Raw genomic sequence first — 20698 nt, 5'->3', positions numbered from 1 at the left:
TACAAATTCGTAACAACACGCAAATCTTACATATACTTGAAAGGTTGTCATGCAAATGAACCTCACAGGCAAACTTCAATGGGAAAATATATCATGTTTCACACATAAGATATAATAGACATGATTATTCAAAAACAAAACATCTCATAAATATCTGACTGTTATATTGCCACTGTTTTGATTACCAAAATCTTCCATTCTTCTATTACCTGCCAACATTTTCTCTTGGTAAAGCATGCACACACTTGGTTTTAAATTATACGAACAAAACAATACTCCTTCCCTTGATATATAACAGGGCAGTCAGAATGAAGATCAAGTCAATTGTGATGCCTAAAGAAATGACCCACTTACTCATCTGTCTTCAGTACACAGATAAAAATTACATCAACAGTCACACCTGAAATACATTTCTTCTGAAGAAAATTGTGTGTGTGTGATACTTATGCTGTAGAACAAGCTACCTTTTGATTTACAAAGTATTTTGAAGAAGGGGAAAAAAACAATTCTGAAACAAGGTCAAATAAGTAAAACTATACATGTATAAAATTGTGAAAAAACACGGACTGTCTCAACCATTTATTTAACCATAACTTTCAACACACACACACACACACACACAGAATGAAAGTCTAAAAGGTCTGTGGTTTGAACCCTGACTGATATATATATCACGCTTGGTGATGTATACTCACATATATCCATTATATCCATCAACCGTTACACATCAAAAAAAATAATTTTGCTACTTTCCATAACTTCCTTCAGTATGATTTCAAATTAGCAACTGAAAAATTGTGGGCTCACAGTTTCTCTAAGACAGAAAAGTGTGACGCTAGAATCAGAACAGAAAGCAAATGTTTCGCTTATAAAGTTATGGAGCACTCCTTCCACATACCTATCTTTTACAGAGCTCTCTAAAAATATGTTTAAAAAGATTTTTAAATATCTTAACTACTGAAGATTCCTAAATGCAAAACAAATAATGGTGATACCTAAAACAGGTCAACTCACATCCTACTAATGAGCATTATTTTGAAAATTATGATGATGAGTATAACCTATGAAATAAATAAACTACTGATACTGACCCACCTGCGCTGCTAAGAAGAAATCTTTGAGAGTTGTTTGTCACCTTGCTGCAAGTACAAGGCCAAACTCAAAGCTTGACACAATGCCAGATTCACACTGTAATGGTAATTAGGCTGCGCATAACCTCTGGTTCTGTCCACAGCAACAACCAGGCAGTTTGAAGGCACATCACACAATCAGGCATCACTTTATCCGGTGTTCCAGTCAGTTACGTTGTGATGATGCTGCTGCCACACCAGAAATATTTCCTTTTTTAACTTTGTAGTCGCCAAGTTTTCAGCAAAATCCACATTTCTCCCCCTCCACACCTCTGCGTGACTGACGGAGTGAACGTCAGTGCCTTGTTGTGAACACTGCCCACTCCGTCTTGAGGAGAAGAGTTTTCATTTTATGGGAAATGCAAGGTACATGAATTTTTAAGCCTCTCATCAAAATTCTCAGGCACACAAGATGTGAGTGTTACAAAGCAGCTAACACAAACAGTAGTTTTCTTTCTAGGAAACAGTTGCTCTCACAGAAAATTGTAGCTACAAATCAGACACTATGCATTCAAATATTTTGTGACTGGGTGCTGAGTTTGAAAAATGAAACACTACCCTTCTGTTGAAAAGTTAAAAACTGTCCAACAGTGGCCATGAGTTCACTGCTACCATGTTTCCTGTTCACTGAGTGTTTATGGGAGTTGTGTCCCTTGTTTTTGGTGGCCACATCCACCTTGAAGAAAGAATCAGCAATTTTGTATGTTTGTTTTCAGGGGGTTTTTTGGGTGTTTTTTTTTTCTCCCAAGCTGTGAATTTTGATAACCACAATTTAAAGACATATCCAGCTTCTTCCAATTGCCTTTACCTTTCTCCCCTCATGGCTAGCCTGTCAAAAAACTGGAGGAAATCAGCAAAAGTTGTTTAAAAAATTTCTTGACATTTGCTACTGCTTCAAATTCATTCCTTTCGTTCAGTGATACAAAAAAGTACCACTCCAATAAATAAATAAATAAATACATGAATTACAAAAAAGTCCCTGCTGATGTTCACTATCCAGACGAACAGCATTCTAGACATACGGACTTATTTCTGTCCTGTCCAAAAAAACTGTGTATCTTATAACATTGACTGGAAAACTTAAAAACACTCAAACTGACTGTCTTCACACCAGCAGAAAATGTCTGCTCTTATTTACACAAATACACATGACATACTTATACAAACACATTAAAATGTCAACAACAACAACAACAAAAAAAAGGCATGGGATATACTCTGTAGAAACTGTATTAATTACACAGTATACCAAACATGACAGGGATTATCAGAAATTGTTTTAGGTTTCAGAACACTTCAATTTTGGTCTTTAAATTTCCTACTTTCTTTTTTTTTTTTTTCTTTTTTTTTCCTTCTTTTTTTTTTTTTTTTTTTTTCCTTCTTTTTTTTTTTTTTTTTTTTTTTTTTGAACTTTCCCATCTTTTCAAGTTTGAGGAATGGTTAAAACCAGTTCCTGGTATTCTGCCGCACAAACACACTGTGAACCAACTGCATAACATTTGTACCATAACTGCAACAGAGAAATTGTCCTTTCACTTTGGTGTTGTTCAGGAGAACATAGTAATTTTCTTGTGGGTTCAATGGTGTTGCTATTGCTGATCCATGAAAAAAATCACACCCCCCCCCCCCCCCCTTTTTTTTTTTTTTCTTTCTCTCCCACTCTCAACATTTATTCATTTCATCTTGAACTTTTCTTTTGAATTAATGTATGCACTCCCAAAGCGAACACCCACATCTAATTAATGCACTTACAGACTTGCCAACAGACCCATGCATCCCTACATTTATAAATAATTCGGGGGTTTTTTTGGTTTGTTTGGTTGGTTTTTAAATTTAAAAAGAAATATATATACTGTCTCTGAACACGTTTTGTAGCAATTTCCAATGTTGTACAGCAAACAAGAGGAGTACATCTGGTTCCACTGCCCTTTGGTAACATTTCACCACTGGTAAAGTGTTTTAAGTCCAAACTATCATTTTTCATTCGCTCACTCGCTCTGTGATTTTCCACTTTTTGACATGGACAGACAACTCATATATTACAGTTCTGAACATGTGCTCTAACAAACTAGTTACATCCCCTGTCTTTCTCCTTCCATTCTCCTATCCACAAGTTTACAAGAATCATGCATGCAACACCACTTTTCTTTTGTTTTTTTGATTCAAAAAATAACAAAAAGCAATATTCCTATCATGAAAACATCTTTATTTTTTTTTCTTAAAAAAAATGTGCGACTTACCTTGGAATGTATGGAGACAAATGTATGAACATTTCAGTTAATAAAAGAAAATTCCCAATCATTGTTTGTGGTGGTTATTTCAATGTATTCACTGAAGAAAGAAAACTCATTTTGAACTAGTTCTGAAATCTTAATCTTTTTTTTTTCTTTCTTTTTTTTGTTTTGTTTCATATAACACTGTTACATTTAAAATAAATTCCAATGGGAATGTTTTCCTTTTTGTTTTGTTAACTGTGTTAAAAGCGCACTCACAATATAATCCATCTTGTAACTGAAAAATATCCAACTTTCAATTTTAAAAACCAACCTACTTTAAAGATTTCTTTTTTTCCTTTTTCTTTTTTCTCTCTCAGAATCTGCTTGTATAGCAGAACACTAGAAAACCATCTTCTGACAGTCATTTTCCATCTAAATTGTTTCAGATGGTTACAGGTTAGATCTAACCATTAAAACAACATGAATCTCTCTCTCTCTCTCTCTCTCTCTCTCTCTCTCTCACACACACACACACACACACACACACATGCACAAACACACATATTATAGAGATATACACACACACGCACATGTCATACACGCTCACATTTGAAACTTCGTGGCAAGTTTGGCAGTGTGAGCAAACCATAAACAGCACATTCCAAAATTGTAATCAATACAAAAATTGAGATGAAAAGACAGAAAAAAAAAACTTTTCTTTTTTTTGATATGATGGAAGAATAATCCAGAAAACCAACAAAAGTAATTAAAATAGTAATGCAAACATAATGAATAACTAAAAAAAAATTTTTTTTTTAAAGTAATCATAAAAAAAATGAATAATCAAGAAAAACAAAATGAGAAAATTTCAATAAATAGTTTCTGATTGATAAAAACAAACAAACAAAAAACCAACCAGTTCAAATAAAATGTAATTCTATTCACATTGTCAAAAGCATATTTCACAAATTATTACAAACAATAAGATCAAATAAAATGTCAAAACATATGTCACAAAGTCAAGAAATACAAGCAAATCAAATCACATGACAGGCCTAGTTTCACTCATACGTTACTTCCATTAAAAAAAAAATTAAAATTAAAAAAATACACTCAAAATAAAAAATAAAAAAGATTGGGATATAAGCCATTATTACACTCCGCCTAACAGTTTTTCTTCCCACATAAATAACTCTTCCTAGGAAGGCTTTATCATGTGATTTCACATAATGCACAGTCTTAAGTTCTTTTTAAAATAAGCGTAATAGAAATAAAAATATAGAAAGATGTTTCCAGATTCTATCAAAAAAAAAACAAAAAAAACAAAACAAAAAAGACACAAAAATCAACAAATCAAAAAACAACATCCAACCCAACACACTGTCGCTACAATTCTCAACAGCAGACCTACGTACCCTAAAACCTATACTTGAATACTTACTCAACTGGATCAATTTTTTCTTGTGGCAAATTTTTTTTTTTTTTAATTGAATGTCCTGTTGTTGATTTTGCTTTGTTTTGTTTTGTTTGGTGGCATATCGTTTTTTCTATGTTGCATATTATCATTCTCAACTGAAAAACTGGTGTGTGAAACATGAAAAAATTACACTGGTAGGTGGGCTTTTTTTTTTTTTTTTTGTTTGTTTTTTTTTTGATGCTAGCATATTTCTTTTTTCAATGTTGCACGCTATGGTACTGGACTGAAAATCGGTGTTATCAAACATGAAGCAATCATACTGGCAGGGAGTTCTGCGCCAGTCCTTGTGAGTTTGGCAGACAGCTTGATTCAAAAGGTTCTGAAGACCAAGTTGTTTTGCTGTTGTTGTCGTTGTTTTATTAAAGAGAATTACTGAAGCAGATGTAGCAGGATGCTTTTGTTTTCTAGGTTCAATTTCTATCAAGCAGCATTAAACAAGGAACCTATTCTTATTTCAAAAACTCAGTGTTGAAAAACAGTTTGTGTAAAAATGTGGATCAGTTGCCATACTCTGTACATTAGTGAACTCTTTCTTCTCTTTACTGTTGTGTGTCTCCAAGTTCTCCACACACACACACACACACATGCGAACACATAAGCAAATACACTACACACACATCTACACACACATGCAAACGCACTCTCTCTTTCTCTCTCCCTTCCTCCCTCTCTCTGCGAACAGATCCTCATTAAATGACAAAGACAAGTCCCAGTTTATTTGTTTGTTTTTTTACGTAAATCGGCTAAAACAAGACACTGCCTAATAACAAAAGATACAAATATGGACATACAGCTGTTTACAATGAATACACACACACACACGTACACACACACATGCTCGCTCTCTCTCTCTCTCCCTCTCTCTCTCTCTCTCACACACACACACACACACACACATATACACACACACAGTGCATTGATAGTCTGCCAGCAAGTGCAGAATTGACTTTGTTGACACCAACAAAGGTACAGTTACATGCAACGTGAGCAAGCCAGTAAGAGCATACATACACCATGTCCAGTTCCCTGGCACACAAACACTCAGTCACATGTTCTCTCCAAAACATACCAACCACCATTCCCTCACAATCACCAGTCAATCATACCAAACACCATTCCCTCACAATCACCAGTCAATCAATCAAAAAACAAAAAAAACACCCCAAAAAATCTTTGACAACCAACTGATCCAGAATGTTAAACATGAACACAAATAAATTAAAACCAATAATACTAAATAAGGGAGAAGAACAATTTTCAACACACAAAATACCAGTTACACCAAGTCCATACCAATATCAGTTTATTTTGTTAGGGTTTTTTTCTTTTTTTTTTAACTTTTTTTTTTTTTTGTTTTGTTTTGTTTTTGTCAGATCAGTTTTCTTACCATGACAAATGGCAACAAAATTTTCAGACAAATAATGCAGTACCAAAAAAAAAGGCATCCTTGAATTCAGACTTTTGCACTCTCACTTCACTTTTCTCTTACGCTCTGGACACAATCACTAACGCTCAGGATGACCTCATAATTTTCCCGTTACTGCGGTAGTAACGGCATACAGCTCTGTAAAAAGACACAAATAAAGACACCTTATTTGTCTTCCACAATACATCAGTGTAATACATCAGTTCACAGTCATAAACATTTTAACATAAAATAAGAAAGAAAAAAAAAGACTATTAAAATATATATATATATTAAAAAGAAAAAAGAAAAACAAAAATTAAAAAAACCATTTACCTATCCATACAACATTTGCTACAAAATTATAAACAAATAAATGAATCATATAAATGAAGAAAGAAATAAAATGACAAATTTTTTTTTTAAATTATGAATAAATAAAATGAATAAACAAATAAGCCAAAGTAATACAATATATCTGTACAACAGTTGATAAAAAAAATTGTGGATAAATATCATATCAGTCAATAAACAAATATATGAATAAATAAATAATGATACATAAATAAACAAACGATAACGATTCCATTTACGGGCAAGGTCATCAATCACAATTATCATTTAGAATTACTTTAAATATTTGTTGTCGCTTTGTATCAAAGACTTGATGAACACCAGCAAAAAAAAAGGAACCAGTCATCATGAGGCCACACACACACACACATACACAGGCCACACTCTCTCTCTCTCTCTCTCTCTCTCTCACACACACACACACACACACACACACAGAGTAAGAACGGGGGAGGGGGAGGAAAGAGTGAGAAGGACATTTGCGTAGAGATTTCCAACTGGGAAGAAAGGCACACATCTGTACAGTATGGAAAAAGAGAAAAATGAAGTGAAAAGAAAAAAAAAAAAAGAAGAGGAAGGGAGGGGTAGGGGCTAGGGAGGGGTGGGGAAGGGGGTGAGGGCTTTGGAGTGGTTGATGGGGGGGTGTAGGGGTGGTTGGTAGAGGGAAGTTGGTGGGCGGAAGGGGGCTCGCTGTAGACTACTCTCTTTCAAGTACCCACTCCACTCCACCCGACTCCACCTCACCTCACCCCACCTTTTTCATTCAATTTCTCTTCCAGCCATCGCCGTCTGATACCCCTAAACTCAAATTCACCGGCCTATTAACCAAAAGCCTATCCAAAAGCCTTCAAGCTTCCAAACAAAACATGACCAAAAACAGCAGAAACAAAACCACCTGATTACAAATCTGGTGGTTTAAAAAAAAAAAAATTATAATTTGTAAAAGCGTAACAGCGGTCATTTTGTTTCTCTTCACACTTGATTCTGAATCATTCACCTCCAGTGGAAGGGGAAAAAAGAAAAAGAAAAAAAAAAAGACAAGCAGATATACAGTTGCTGAGACAGGCTGACAACCAAGGAGCAGCAAGCTTATCACAATGAATTCCAAGGTGCGCAGTTCAGAAAATGCCCTTGCTACTTCCATCCATACAATTACCATGATCGCAGTAAAGCAGCAGAAGAGGACAATAACAAAAATAGAGAGAATGAGACAAGAGAAAGTGCTTAAAAGAGGAACGAGAGCAAGATAAAATTCTTTATCATGAAAGGAGAGTCTCTCAGAGAGTACTTCTCTAAGATGTATCTTGCCTTGAAGGAAAATACAAGCTGACATAATCAAAAAGAAAAAATGGTGGGTTGTTCGCTTCTCTTTTTTTTTCTCTCTCTTTTTTTTCTATCTGCACCACTCTTTTACTCTGCCTACCTGAGTGTATGTACACACACACACACACACACACACACACACACACACATACACACACACACACACACTTGCACGCATGCACACACAGGGCACAGTCCCAAAAGATTTCAAAACTGTCTCCTTTTAGCGGAAGTGTACAAGATCTTCAACTGGTCTAATTTTCAGAGAAATTTTACCAACCCTACCAACTCCAGATTTGAAAGCTTATTCTGCCTGCCAAACAAATGCGAATAACCGAAGAAAAAAAAAATGATGCAGAAAACTGAACAGAAAGCATGCACTTCTTCTGGGAAGAAGAAAAAAAGCAAAGGGAAAAAAAGAAGAAGAAAAAAACCCAATAACCACAGGACAAGAGACAGTCACAGGAAAATGGGAATGGGACAAAAGGAAATCTCAAGCAGGCGCTGAAAGAACAGCAGAAGACAGGCAGTGCCTGGAAAAACGAGCCACCGCTTCTGCAGCATTTTTCAGTGAAGACGGTGCATGGGAGGTAAACATCAATGATTCACACAGCATTCGCATCACTGTTCCTCACAACCATGCGACAAGAATATGGACTTTAAACAATGCTGTTCCAAAATACTAGTAGAACAAATTACATCACAAAAACAAAAACAAAAAAAACGAAGAAGAAAAAATAAAATTCACAAAAAAACAAAACTGTACAATTTTTTTTTTTTCCAGAACTTTTTTCCTTTTTTTTTTTTTTTCAAGGCGATAATATCTTTCCCATCCTGGAAGGAAGAGGCATTGAGGTTTTGTCAAAATAAATGGAGATTTCTTTCAATAAGTTAACACGAATACTTACAAGGAAATAGGTTTTTACGCACAGTCATAACAAAGATAATATGTATACACACTATTATACACTTTCCGTAAGATCCACGCCAGTGACCATACAGACAACTTCCCCTTTCTATTGGTGGGTAAGACGTAGAGCATTACGAAGAATGATGCTTTGTTAATGGTTAATTAGTAAGCAGAAAGAAAGAGGCTTGAAAAATTAAGAAGAAGAAAAAAAAAAAGAAGAAGAAAGTCATACAATATCAAAGGCAAAGATTGCAGATTTGGACAAACCGATTCTCACAATTTCAAGGATGAGAAACAGCCGACATAGAAACTATGCAACATTCCTTGCATACATTGCAAATGACCCTTGAACATCCTTGCAACCACAATGAGCTTTGGAGTTCTTCAGTTAGTACCCTTTTAACAGTTTTTGCCTGTCATCAGTTTCTTTCTATCATTTTCTTTTTTTTTTTCACCCATAAGTAAGTTTCACTTAGTGCTAAGAAGAGCGGAGGCCAAGGGTTGCAGGAACCAGGGGGGAGAATGCAAGAATTGAAGTTTTGAAGAAACAACGGACAAGGAGAAGCCAACTACGGCACAGGTCAAACCAGCACAAGTTCAAGGCAATCAAGAGACATAAAAAATAAAATAAAAAGAAAGAAAAAAAGCTGGACAAGACAGAACAAATCAAAACAGAACAGAATAAATCGAAACAAAACAAGCACTCCCACCTTCACTGGCATTTAAATGGGGAGGGAGGGGGGGAAATTCCATTCTGACAAAAAAAAAAAAAAAAGACTAAGACAGAAAAAAAGTCAGTTTCAAAGAAAATCAAACTGTAAAAAATAAAGAAAAGGCAGATCATTTCATTAATAATTTCACCACCACAACGTTTTAAACTTTGTTTTGTCTTTATAATCAACCTTGGGGGAAAAAGACAAAGAGAGCAAGGAAAGAAAAAGAAACGTCAGGGAAAAAATAATAATAAACAAAAATCAACACTGCCTCACAGGCCACAATGTCTGCAATCGGCCATTTCATTTTCCAACACCGTGTTTACTGGTTTGTTTGTTTGTTGTTGTTTTCAAAACATGCACTTTGCTACTACAAGAGCATCAACGTAAGTACAGAAGCCAAGTTACTACTGAGCATGGAGTGGAGATAATTTCTTTTAATCATAATAAATTAAAAAAAAAAAACAAAGCCAGAACCTCTGCCCTCAGCCCCCTGTTCCCATCCAATTTGCCTGCTATCCTGTTTTCAAGATGAGTAGCACCAACATTTACATCTTTAAAAAAAAAAAAAAAAAAATCAAATATCTAAAAAGGATTTGAGAGAAAGAGAGACAAGAGTGGAAAAAAATAAAAAGATATACAACCATAAGTGTGCCAATAATTTACTGTCAAAAAAAAAAAAAAAAAAAAAAAAAGACGTGCCACTGCTCAGCTATTGCATGAAATTGTACTCAGGTTGCTCGGCGTCTTTTTCGAACCGTTTTGCCTCCTCCTGCATAGTTTCTTTAATCTTTAGGATAGCTGCGGATTCAGTATGGTCCTGAAAATTAACAAGGACACAGTGTTAGGCTTGGCAAATACATGGGGTCAGGTGAGAGAGAGGGGGCGTGGGGGGTGTGGGGGGGGGGGGATGCGTCACAGTATACACAGTGTGTGTGTACAGAGCGACAGACAGATACAGCAGGCTTGGAAAGGGTAGCTGTACACTGCTTGCTTACTTCCGCTGCTTTTTCTTCTTTTTTTTTTTTTCTTTTTTTTAAATGCTGCATTAATTCTGCCCATGCAACAGAAGCTTAGTACTTCCATGAAGGATATACAAATATAAAATGTATATATATATTTGGTTTAGATATATATATGTATATATACAAAAACACTACACCAAACGTGTATGAATATATCTGAATTAGAAGCATAGGAATTTGGATGAAAGCAATATCATGTCAGCCAAATTAACAGCAATAATCAAAGTTTAGTTGCTTCTTTTTTTCTGAAACATTTCAGCAACACCTTGAGCAGGTTTCTTGTGAAATACTTGTACAGCTACTCTCTCCATCACCCTTTATTTGGCTATGGCACATCTCACAAATCAGAATCTTTACCTTCAAAAAGAAACATACTTCTCTGCACCCCCCCAACCCCCACACCACCCCACTGGTTCTAAAATCACACTGGATATTGACAGCAAAATTCTTATAAAAAAAAAATCATTTAAAAAAAAAAAAAAAAAAAAATATAAAAATATATATATATATATATATATATATATATATATATATATATATATATATATATATATAGGGAAGAAAAAGGAAAAGAGAGAAAAACAAATTCAGAGAAGACAGAAAGAAGAAGAAAAAAGAATAAGAAAAATTCAGAGCTCTGTCACTGACTTAAAAAAAAAAAAAAAAAAGAAGAAGAAGAAGAGAGAATAAAGAAAGAGATTTCAAATCATTTCTGTATGAATGAATAATTTACAAATCTTCTGTTACTAACATACAGCACAATATAAAATTTCCCAGATTATACAGAACTGAAATCCAACAATAGACAAGGTAAAAAAAAAATATATATATATGTATCAAAAAATCTTTTTAACAGATACCAAATTTTTTCCAGTGGATATCAATACAGTCCACTTTCTCAAATGATGTCATATAAGGTACATCAATATTAGGACTACACCCAGTATTAGCAGGCAAAATATACTGAGCACAGAGGGACTTGGGGGTGACAGAGAGAAACGAAAATGAAACCAAAAGGAGCAAAACGGCTAAATCAAAATGAACCAAAGATGTAAGCATGGAATCTGGCACCTGGTTCAGCCATCCACAGACAAAAGAGAGAGAAAAAAAAGAAAGCAGCTGCCTTCAGAGTACTGTATAACTTTTTTCTTTTTTTCATGAGCTTTAGGTCCCCCTTCCCTCCGATGCAGCCTTTGTTGAATGCAAAATGCATGTCACCCGCTCACAGGTATCAACAGCACCATCGTGTGACTCACCCAACATTTCAAAGGATTACACCTTGTGTCCAGGACAGGAGACTGCCCACACTGTGGACATTCTTTAGGGAATTGTCTCCGCTTCTGCGAGTTCTGCTTCCCACAGTATCAATCCCAAAGTTGAGCTGGGTTTTTTTTTTCCTTCTGGCAGCATTGGACATCCAGTACCCTCATGTTGTGCCACAGAATCCTGTGTCTCTGGTGTTTGTAAACACCCCTCAATCCTCCCACCTCACCCTCGCACGTTTTTTCAAGGAAGTGTTGCCCAATGGGTGAGTTGCATTCAATTTGTAAACTGTAAAGGCACTTTGAGGGGGACACAAAGTTCACAAAGAAAAAAATCTCTGAAAGTAACCTCTTTTTTTTCTCTCTCTCTCCTTCAATCAAATCAAAAGTGGGTTTGATGAAAATATAAAAATAGCTAGTACCTGTCCACATGAGCAATTACTCAACCTGAAACGCCAGATTTCATGAATGGTTTATCAGTGTTGTTAATCTGACATTTACAGGTAAGAACAAGAGCCAAAGCCTTCATGGCTCACGTGTGATTCCTGCAGAACAACAACGAAACTGAAAGCACTGGGCGGGGAGGGCAAGGCTGGGATAACAGTACTGGCATATATTGATCCAAATTAATTTTTGCTCGCCATCTGAGTGTCAAACTGAAAGTTGCGTACTGAGAGTGGACCAATTCCATCTCATCTCTGATGTGAACCCAAAGGCAAGTGGTAAATAAATATGCTAATTTTGAAAGTTGCTTGTGAATTTTGTGCAGAAAATTAATTATCTGCACAAATCCATCTGTGAACAAAATGTGGTCTATTTCGCCTTCTTTCAATATATTCTTGTGAACAATCAATGTGATCCATATGCTGATAATGATCTGAATAAAAGGAAGTCACTTCCTCAGATGCAGATAGTGTTAGACCTTCACTCAAAAGTAAAACACAACAGCCTTTCTATGCCTTGAGTCATGCTTTAAAAATCAAGTGTTCTGGATAAGCGAGACCATTAAAAAAAAATTCAATAGTATATTCAGAAGGATTTCCAAATCCAGTAGATGCAGTAACTAACTACGAAAATATCAATAAAAAAAAAAAATTTAAAAAAAAGGACTGCTATTGACCAGTGTCTCAATGTGAAACACTAAAATGAATTTTTGTGAAAAATGAATAACAATGTAACTGTAAACTTTTCAAACAATTTCTGCTTTTTACAATTCTTTTGTGCCCTCCCCAGAAGTGCATTTGTCATTATGATAAGAGTGTGTGGAAAGATCAGATTTCTTTCTTTTCTTGTGTGTGTGTGTGTGTGTGTGTGCGCGCGTTTGTGTGGCCAGATCTGGTGTTAGATCAAGTATTTATAGAAGAAAGTGAAATTCATAACGGTTTCCACAGACACACACAGACAACTGAAACACAAGGTCATCACATAGACTTACGTTGTGTGTAAAAACAGACGTGAGCCATCAAGGTAGATATCTTGTCCAATCTGAATGAATCTGTTGTTTAACAAAGCATTTAGCAAACTTTTACAAAAATCTTTGGTCAATTGTAGCAAAGCCTATTCACACTTAAACACATCACACCTGACAAAGGATCTGTCTATCACAAAGCCAAAAGCAAATCACCCACATGTTTCAATTTAAACAGAATTTCTTCTTCCCCCTGCCCCGAATGATGGTGAGCTTCCTTAATTCTTATTCACCGATATCATCCCTTCATTCTAATATCAACTGATGAATATTTTCAAGGTAAGCAATAAAGTATATCTCTCTGGGACAAAGAGTTTACAGAAACACATTCTATGTCTGGCAATGCGCTTGCTGCTCATGTGGTCAGGTTCCTTCCGTGGAAACAAGACAGTCAATACTACTCTATGAAGCACAAATCATTTTGCCAAACACGGAAATACATGCAGAGTTCAGCTGGTTTGTTTAATCCCAACATTAGGGGAAAACAAGAAGGAAGAGATGATACAAGAGAATGAAGAGAGTTCTATAGTGTTAAAACACACACACACACACACACACACACATATACACAAACATACAAGAAAGAACAAACAAATGAGCAGCTACACACACGCACATGCACACGCTCACTATACAAACATGCGCACACACACACACATATATTCACACACACACACACACACACACACACTCACATGCACTCATACATGAAATACCGACAGTAGATGAACTAAACAAAAGGAAACGGAGAAAAAGAAGAAACAACACTAAATGATAATGAAACAGAAAGACAGAATGTACCGTAAGCAGGGATAAGGGGACAGTGCACTTTTTTAACAGATCCTACAGCAGGAAGAAATCATATCCTCAGATCTTTTTTTTTTTTTTTTTTTTTTTAAGGGGGGTGGGGAGTGGGGGAGCTTTTGGTCTTTTAAGCTTTCCCCAGAAAGTTCAATACAATAACGCCTCCTACCATAAAGCTCAGTAGTTAGTAGTGATCCTTCACAACTAATAACACCCATAAAAACCTGTAATTGTTTAATTCTCTTCCTTCTCATATTTCAAAATACTTTTTGCAAGTAAAAATAATCAAAGCACCGCAACTATTTTCACACTGTGCAATTCCATTGGTACTACTTAAAGCTTAAAGCCAGCACATTACAGCTTTTGACACAATATCTGCAGATAATTTGATTAATCAATCTGAAACAAAACACCCAGAACAACTTACAATGAACAGCAGAATGTCACTGTAACCTATCCCCCCCCCCTCCCCCCGCATTCTATCATTCACCCATGCTAATGTCTTCTCCCTACTAAAACTCTTCTCTATAAATTAGAACAAGAAATCAATATAAATTACACCAGTTAACCTCATAGCCTCTTCATTTTATGACAAGTTAGCTTTCCATCCAGATCCACTTGCCTCTTCATTTTATGACAAGTTAGCTTTCCATCCAGACCCAACTGCCTCTTCATTTTATGACAAGTTAGCTTTCCATCCAGACCCAATTGCCTCTTCATTTTATGACAAAGCTTTCCATCCAGATCCACTTGCCTCTTCATTATATGACAAGTTAGTTTTCAATCCAGACCCAACTGCCTCTTCATTTTATGACAGCTTTCAATCCAGATCCACTTGCCTCTTCATTTTATGACAAGTTAGCTTTCAATCCAGATCCAACTGCCTCTTCATTTTATGACAGCTTTCAATCCAGATCCACTTGCCTCTTCATTTTATGACAAATTAGCTTTCAGTCCAAATCCAATTGTCTCTTCATTTTATGACAAAGCTTTCAATCCAGATCCAACTGCCTCTTCATTTTATGACAAGTTAACTTTCAATCCAGATCCAACTGCCTCTTCATTTTATGACAAAGCTTTCAATCCAGACCCAACTGCCTCTTCATTTTGTGACAAAGCTTTCAATCCAGATCCAACTGCCTCTTCATTTTATGACGAAAGCTTTCCATCCAGATCCAATTGTCTCTTCATTTTATGACAAGTTAGCTTTCCATCCAGATCCAATTGTCTCTTCATTTTATGACAAGTTAGCTTTCAATCCAGATCCACACACTCCTCATGCCCTTACTTTGACAACATGCTTCCCAAAACTGATACTCCACAGCTCACAGCCCCTTGCCTCATACACAGGGGTGAGATTTGTGAACTTGTGTTTCAGTCTGAATTAGCTGCAATATCTCCTCAACTATGCAAAAAAAAAAAAAAAAAAAAAAAAAAAAGAGAAGAGAGAGAGAAACATTTACCACTTTTCTTTTATTTTTTTTTTTTTTTTTCCAGTCTGATTTCAGATTAGAGTGTTGAGAAATGTAGTGCCTGAAAATATGCTCTGAAAAAACACCAAAAACTTACATACCATTGAGCTGTATTATCATTTGGGTAAAAATTAAATCGAACCCCACCCCCTACTCCTTCCATCCCCCACCCAACTTTTTTTTTTCTTTTTTTTTTTCTTTTTTTCTTTTTTTTTGCACTAACAAAACATTTTGACCTGCCATACCAACTTTAAAAATCTTTGAAAATAACCACACAAATCATGACTAATAGCAAGTCTGTCAGTGTGATTAGCAATAATCACAGATTAAAGAATTTTCAAAAATAAAAATATTATTTAAAAAAAACAACACTGTAGATAACATGAAACTGATGGAAAGAAATGTAGAAGCCACCAAGATGTATGTACAAAAAATAATAATAATAAAAAAACAGTGAGGCAGATAGAAAAAAAATAGTGAAAAGACTTCAAAAGAATCAGGGAAAAAAATACTCTTGACAGCTGATATACTGAAGGATTATAGCAAGCTACACATAAAAGGTTTTAGGACAGCCTAGGAATAAATACTCTGACAGTAGGCAGAACAAGATTTTTTTTTTTAACACAAAAATGAGGGTGGGCAAGGGTGTTAGAACAAGTGGCTTGGGAACACATAGATATATATGATATATATACATATGATATGATGTATACATTAATGGAAAGAATTCAGACTATCCCAGAACAGGTGACTTGGAAACACTTGGAGATTACATATATATAATATATATAAAAATAAATAAATATATATATATATATATATATATATATATATATATATATATATATATAACATACACTTAATAAAAGTGATAATAAATACACAGCGGAAAGAACAGGGACTAGGACAAAAGACTTACACCATCTTGATACGGCGGTCCCATGTAGGGTGCCATGTCGCCTGGACCGGCGCCGCTGACTGGCGGCATCTCGTCTCGGGGCGTCCCCCTCCCGTTGGCCGGCGAGTTCTTCATCACGTCCATGTCCCCTGTCACAGCGGGAAGACAACTCTCAGCTGACAACGCTGCTCTCTCTCTCTCTCTCCAGGGCTCAAGGTCCTGGGAACACTATCCTCTACGCTAGATCTCTCTTACTAGATCCCAACCCCAACCTGCAATGCTGTTTTGACACCTCCACTGCCAGCATTCATCCCACAGCCTTCAAGGTGGTGGTTATGTGGTGGATGTATATGTGATTGTCCTCAATCCTTAACAAAGACTTCATTTACCCCTGACAACTGAATGTGGGAGAAATGAGACTGGCGTGACATGGATCTAAGAGAACTGCAATAAAAGTTATCAAATATCAACATGTTGTTTGTTGGGTTTTTTTTTAATTTGTTGGAAACGGTCTTCTGAAAGCAGGATAACAATTTCTCAAGAAAATCTTAATTCAAAAGAAATGCCCTCCAAATAGTCGCAAAACAAAAACAAAACCAAAAAAAAGTGGATTATATATAGCCAAACGCACAAATACACATACACGCACATACGCACAGAAACAAAAACAAGAATAAACGGATACCATGCAATACACACAAATACATGCTCACACATTCATGCACAACAAACACACTCTCACACATTCATATACACACACTGACGATACACACAAAAAAGCACTCAAAACAAGCAAAACTAAATGGATAACGTTAAAACAAACACACCCTCACACATCCACACACACATGCATGCTCCCCATGGTACACACATGACTCCAACCATGGACTGTTCATACTAAGAAAAATGCATAACTTAACAAACACACAAAAACATACTCACACATATACACACACTCATGATACACACGCAACTGATAATTTTTTTTTTCAATAAGCAGATAGCGTAAAAACACACTCACACATTAATCATGCTCACAATACACACATAACTGCATCCACTCACATTTAGATACAAACAAAAAGAAAAGGATAGTGGAAAAAACACACACACAAAACACATGCTCACACATACCCACACACACACATACCCACACTCACGATACACACATAACTGCAATCACTCACCGTTCATCACAGGCGGCATGTCCCCTGGTCCCATGGGCATTGGTCCCTCTGGGCCCCCCATGAACTGACGACACATCAAACAGGTAGGACACGTTCATCCTAAAATTACCTTTAACTCACTCAGTACGGCCAGTCCTCTCTTCTCCTCTACACAGACCCCTCGGATGTCCAGTGGGTGTCTCAATGACCCAACCTTTAGCTTCCGTCATCAAATTTGTGGTATTCTTTTTTTTTTTTTTTTTGCTGCTGCCCCATCATCTGCACCGTTTCAGTGGCATTACTCCCACACCGCTCATTTAGATTCCCCCATACACAGCCACACCCGGGTTCGTCCGTCGCAGTTCCAGCGTCGGCAGTCCACAGGGAACCATCGATGTTAGGTCGCCAGGAGGCCACACACCAGAGGAGACCCTGCACTGCTGCTGAGTCACTTCGGTGGTGTTCAGTGGTGCCTGTTCTGTTTTAACGTACTTAGGACACCACCTACTAAGCCCCCTACTAACGACAATAATGGCTTAGTCGCGGACCCAGACTGAGTGAGCGTCCCTCCCAGAGTGGAGACCGCCACCACGTCCCTCAAACAACAGCCACCCATGAATCTGCCGACACTGACGACATTGACAGGACTCACCCCAAGCACGGAAGTGGAGGGGTATCGAAACTGAGGTCACCATGAGAGCAGGGCATGAAAGGCCACAGACTTTGAGACTATTTTGTTTATATTGATGACGATGAAGGAGCAGGAGGATGACGATGATGATGACGATGTTGCTATAGAGGTCCATTTTGGTTTGGGACTGCGTGACAAGGCTGTACTCTACGCTTCCTGTCATAATGATATCCCGGCGTTAACCAGGCCCGAGAGATACAGACACTTGCAGTGTTGGTCAGGTAATTAGAGCAACACACCCAAAGACGCATCCTTGAAGCGGATGACACTCGACTGTATGGTCCCAGTCTCCCCATTTAAGCCCACAGCACACTCAACTCTGGGTAGGAGCCGGCCACGGGCCGAAAAACCCACCTCCGCTGGGATTCGAACCCGCGTCCTCCCAGCCGTCAGTCCGCGACGCTAACCACTTCGCCACGGCGGCTGGTATTTGTGGTATTCTTTGTCAACATTCACCTCTTCAGTATAAGAGCCTTCCGCTTGCAATATTTTGATGATGGTAATTGGTGTGAAACGCTGTTAACGTCGTCTCTTTTGCCGTTCGTATGGAAAGAGTTAATCTAACATACTCTCTCCATTCACAAGGTACACAACTTTCCAGCCAATGCTGCTAATGCCACAGATTCAGCTAGCACACAGATAAAATAAAAGGTACATTGGAAAAAAAACCCATACACTTCCTCAAAAAAGGGAGCGCCGAGCTTGTCCTTATACTGATCACTTGCACATTTCTTCTATCATTGCTGTTGTGTGCTCACGCCAAGTGATCAGAATCACACACACACACACACACACACACACACAAGGTGAATTTTTTTGTTTTCGTTTTTGGTATAATATCAATAAATAGTCAAACAACATTAATTTTTTTTTCAAAAGTACTTCAGTATTGTAGTTTGTATCTTCACAATTTTCCTTATTCTCTCGTGTCTTGGTCATACCACGTATTGATTGAATGCGCTCGTTACAGCTTCAGAGTAAGTGTTATGTATATGCACATTTTCGTCATATTTATAATCATCATTATTACTATCATTCTTAACGTTACCATCATCATAATGATTATTAATGCACATTTTTGTCATTATTATCATCAACACTATTACTATTATTGTTAACATTATGGAGTGATGGCCTAGAGGTAACGCGTCGGCCTAGGAAGCGAGAGAATCTGAGCGCACTGGTTCAAATCGCGGCTCAGCCGCTGATATTTTCTCCCCCTCCATTAGACCTAGAGTGGTGGTCTGGACGCTAGTCATTCGGATGAGACGATAAACCGAGGCCCCGTGTGCAGCATGCATTTAGCGCACGTAAAAGAACCCACGGCAACAAAAGGGTTGTTCCTTGCAAAATTCTGCAGAAAAATCCGCTTCGATAGGAAAAACAAATAAAACAGCACGCAGGAAAAAATACAAAAAAATGGGTGGCGCTGCAGTGTAGCGACGTGCTCTCCCTGGGGAGAGCAGCCCGAATTTCACACAGATAAATCTGTTGTGATAAAAAGAAATACAAATACAAATTATCATCATCAACATTATCACCTTCATCATCACCATCATGATTGTTATTACCATCAGTGGACTCACCCCGGGTCCTGACATGGGGGGCATGCCGGGCGGACAGCCAGGGCCGGGCTTCATCATGTACATGGCGTCCCCTGAGCCTGCCGAGTCTGGAACACACACCACTCACTGCAGACATCTGTGTGTGTGTGTGTGTGTGTGTGTGTGTATCTGTGTCTGTGTATTATGTACATGGTGTCCCCTGAGCAAGCCAAGTCTGGAACACACACACACCACTCACTGTAGGCGGCCGGTGATTGTGTGTTTCTGTGTGTGTGTGTGTGTGTGTATGTGTGTGTTATGTACATGGAACACACACCACTCACAGTAGGCATCTGTGTGTGTGTGTGTCTGTGTGTGCCTGTGTGTCTGTGTGTGTGTCTGTGGGGGGGGGGGAGGGTGATGTACATGGTGTCCCTTGAGCCTGCCAAGTCTGGAGTGTGTGTGTGCGTGTGTGTGCGTTCGTGCATGTGTGTGTTGAATGCGTGCGAGTGTGTGTGTGTGTCTGTTATGTACATGGTGTCCCTTGAGCCTGCTGAGTCTGGAACAAATACCATTAACAGCAGTCCTCTCTGTGTGTGTGTCCAGGGTGTTGGGGGTGGAGTGGTACTGGGGCGTGGGGGGGGTTTGGGGGGTAGGTGGAGGGGCAGTGCTGCATGCACTGTGTGTCTTCTCGTTCTCGCAAAAAAGTCAATGCCACCCACTATCTTCTTTTCCCTGAGGACACATTCACTAGCCCTTTAACAGCCACCACACTTTTCTGAGAGGAATACAAAATGACCACTTTAGTTCACCGACACTTTTCTGAGATCAATGACATTT

The 20698-nt window shown here is 37.5% G+C and overlaps 1 protein-coding gene across 4 annotated transcripts in view; it reads right to left on the bottom strand.

The window, feature by feature from the left end:
- Positions 1-10217: 10217 nt before the first annotated feature.
- The window catches only part of LOC143279838 (single-stranded DNA-binding protein 3-like), a 149915-nt gene continuing 139434 nt past the window's right edge, over positions 10218-20698 (bottom strand). For all 4 annotated transcript variants that reach the window (XM_076584072.1, XM_076584073.1, XM_076584074.1 and 1 more), the window contains 4 exons: positions 19901-19986; positions 17645-17708; positions 16479-16606; positions 10218-10348 (listed from right to left, as the gene is read on the bottom strand). In XM_076584072.1, the coding sequence (XP_076440187.1) occupies positions 10241-10348; positions 16479-16606; positions 17645-17708; positions 19901-19986 (386 nt within the window). In that variant the 3' untranslated portion in view covers positions 10218-10240. The remainder of the gene's footprint in view (positions 10349-16478; positions 16607-17644; positions 17709-19900; positions 19987-20698) is intronic.

The sequence above is a fragment of the Babylonia areolata genome, chromosome 3, assembly GCF_041734735.1.
Source record: "Babylonia areolata isolate BAREFJ2019XMU chromosome 3, ASM4173473v1, whole genome shotgun sequence".
Lineage (NCBI taxonomy): Eukaryota > Metazoa > Mollusca > Gastropoda > Neogastropoda > Buccinidae > Babylonia > Babylonia areolata.
Note: the sequence above shows the minus strand (reverse complement) of the source record. Positions and strands in the feature narration are given on the sequence as shown.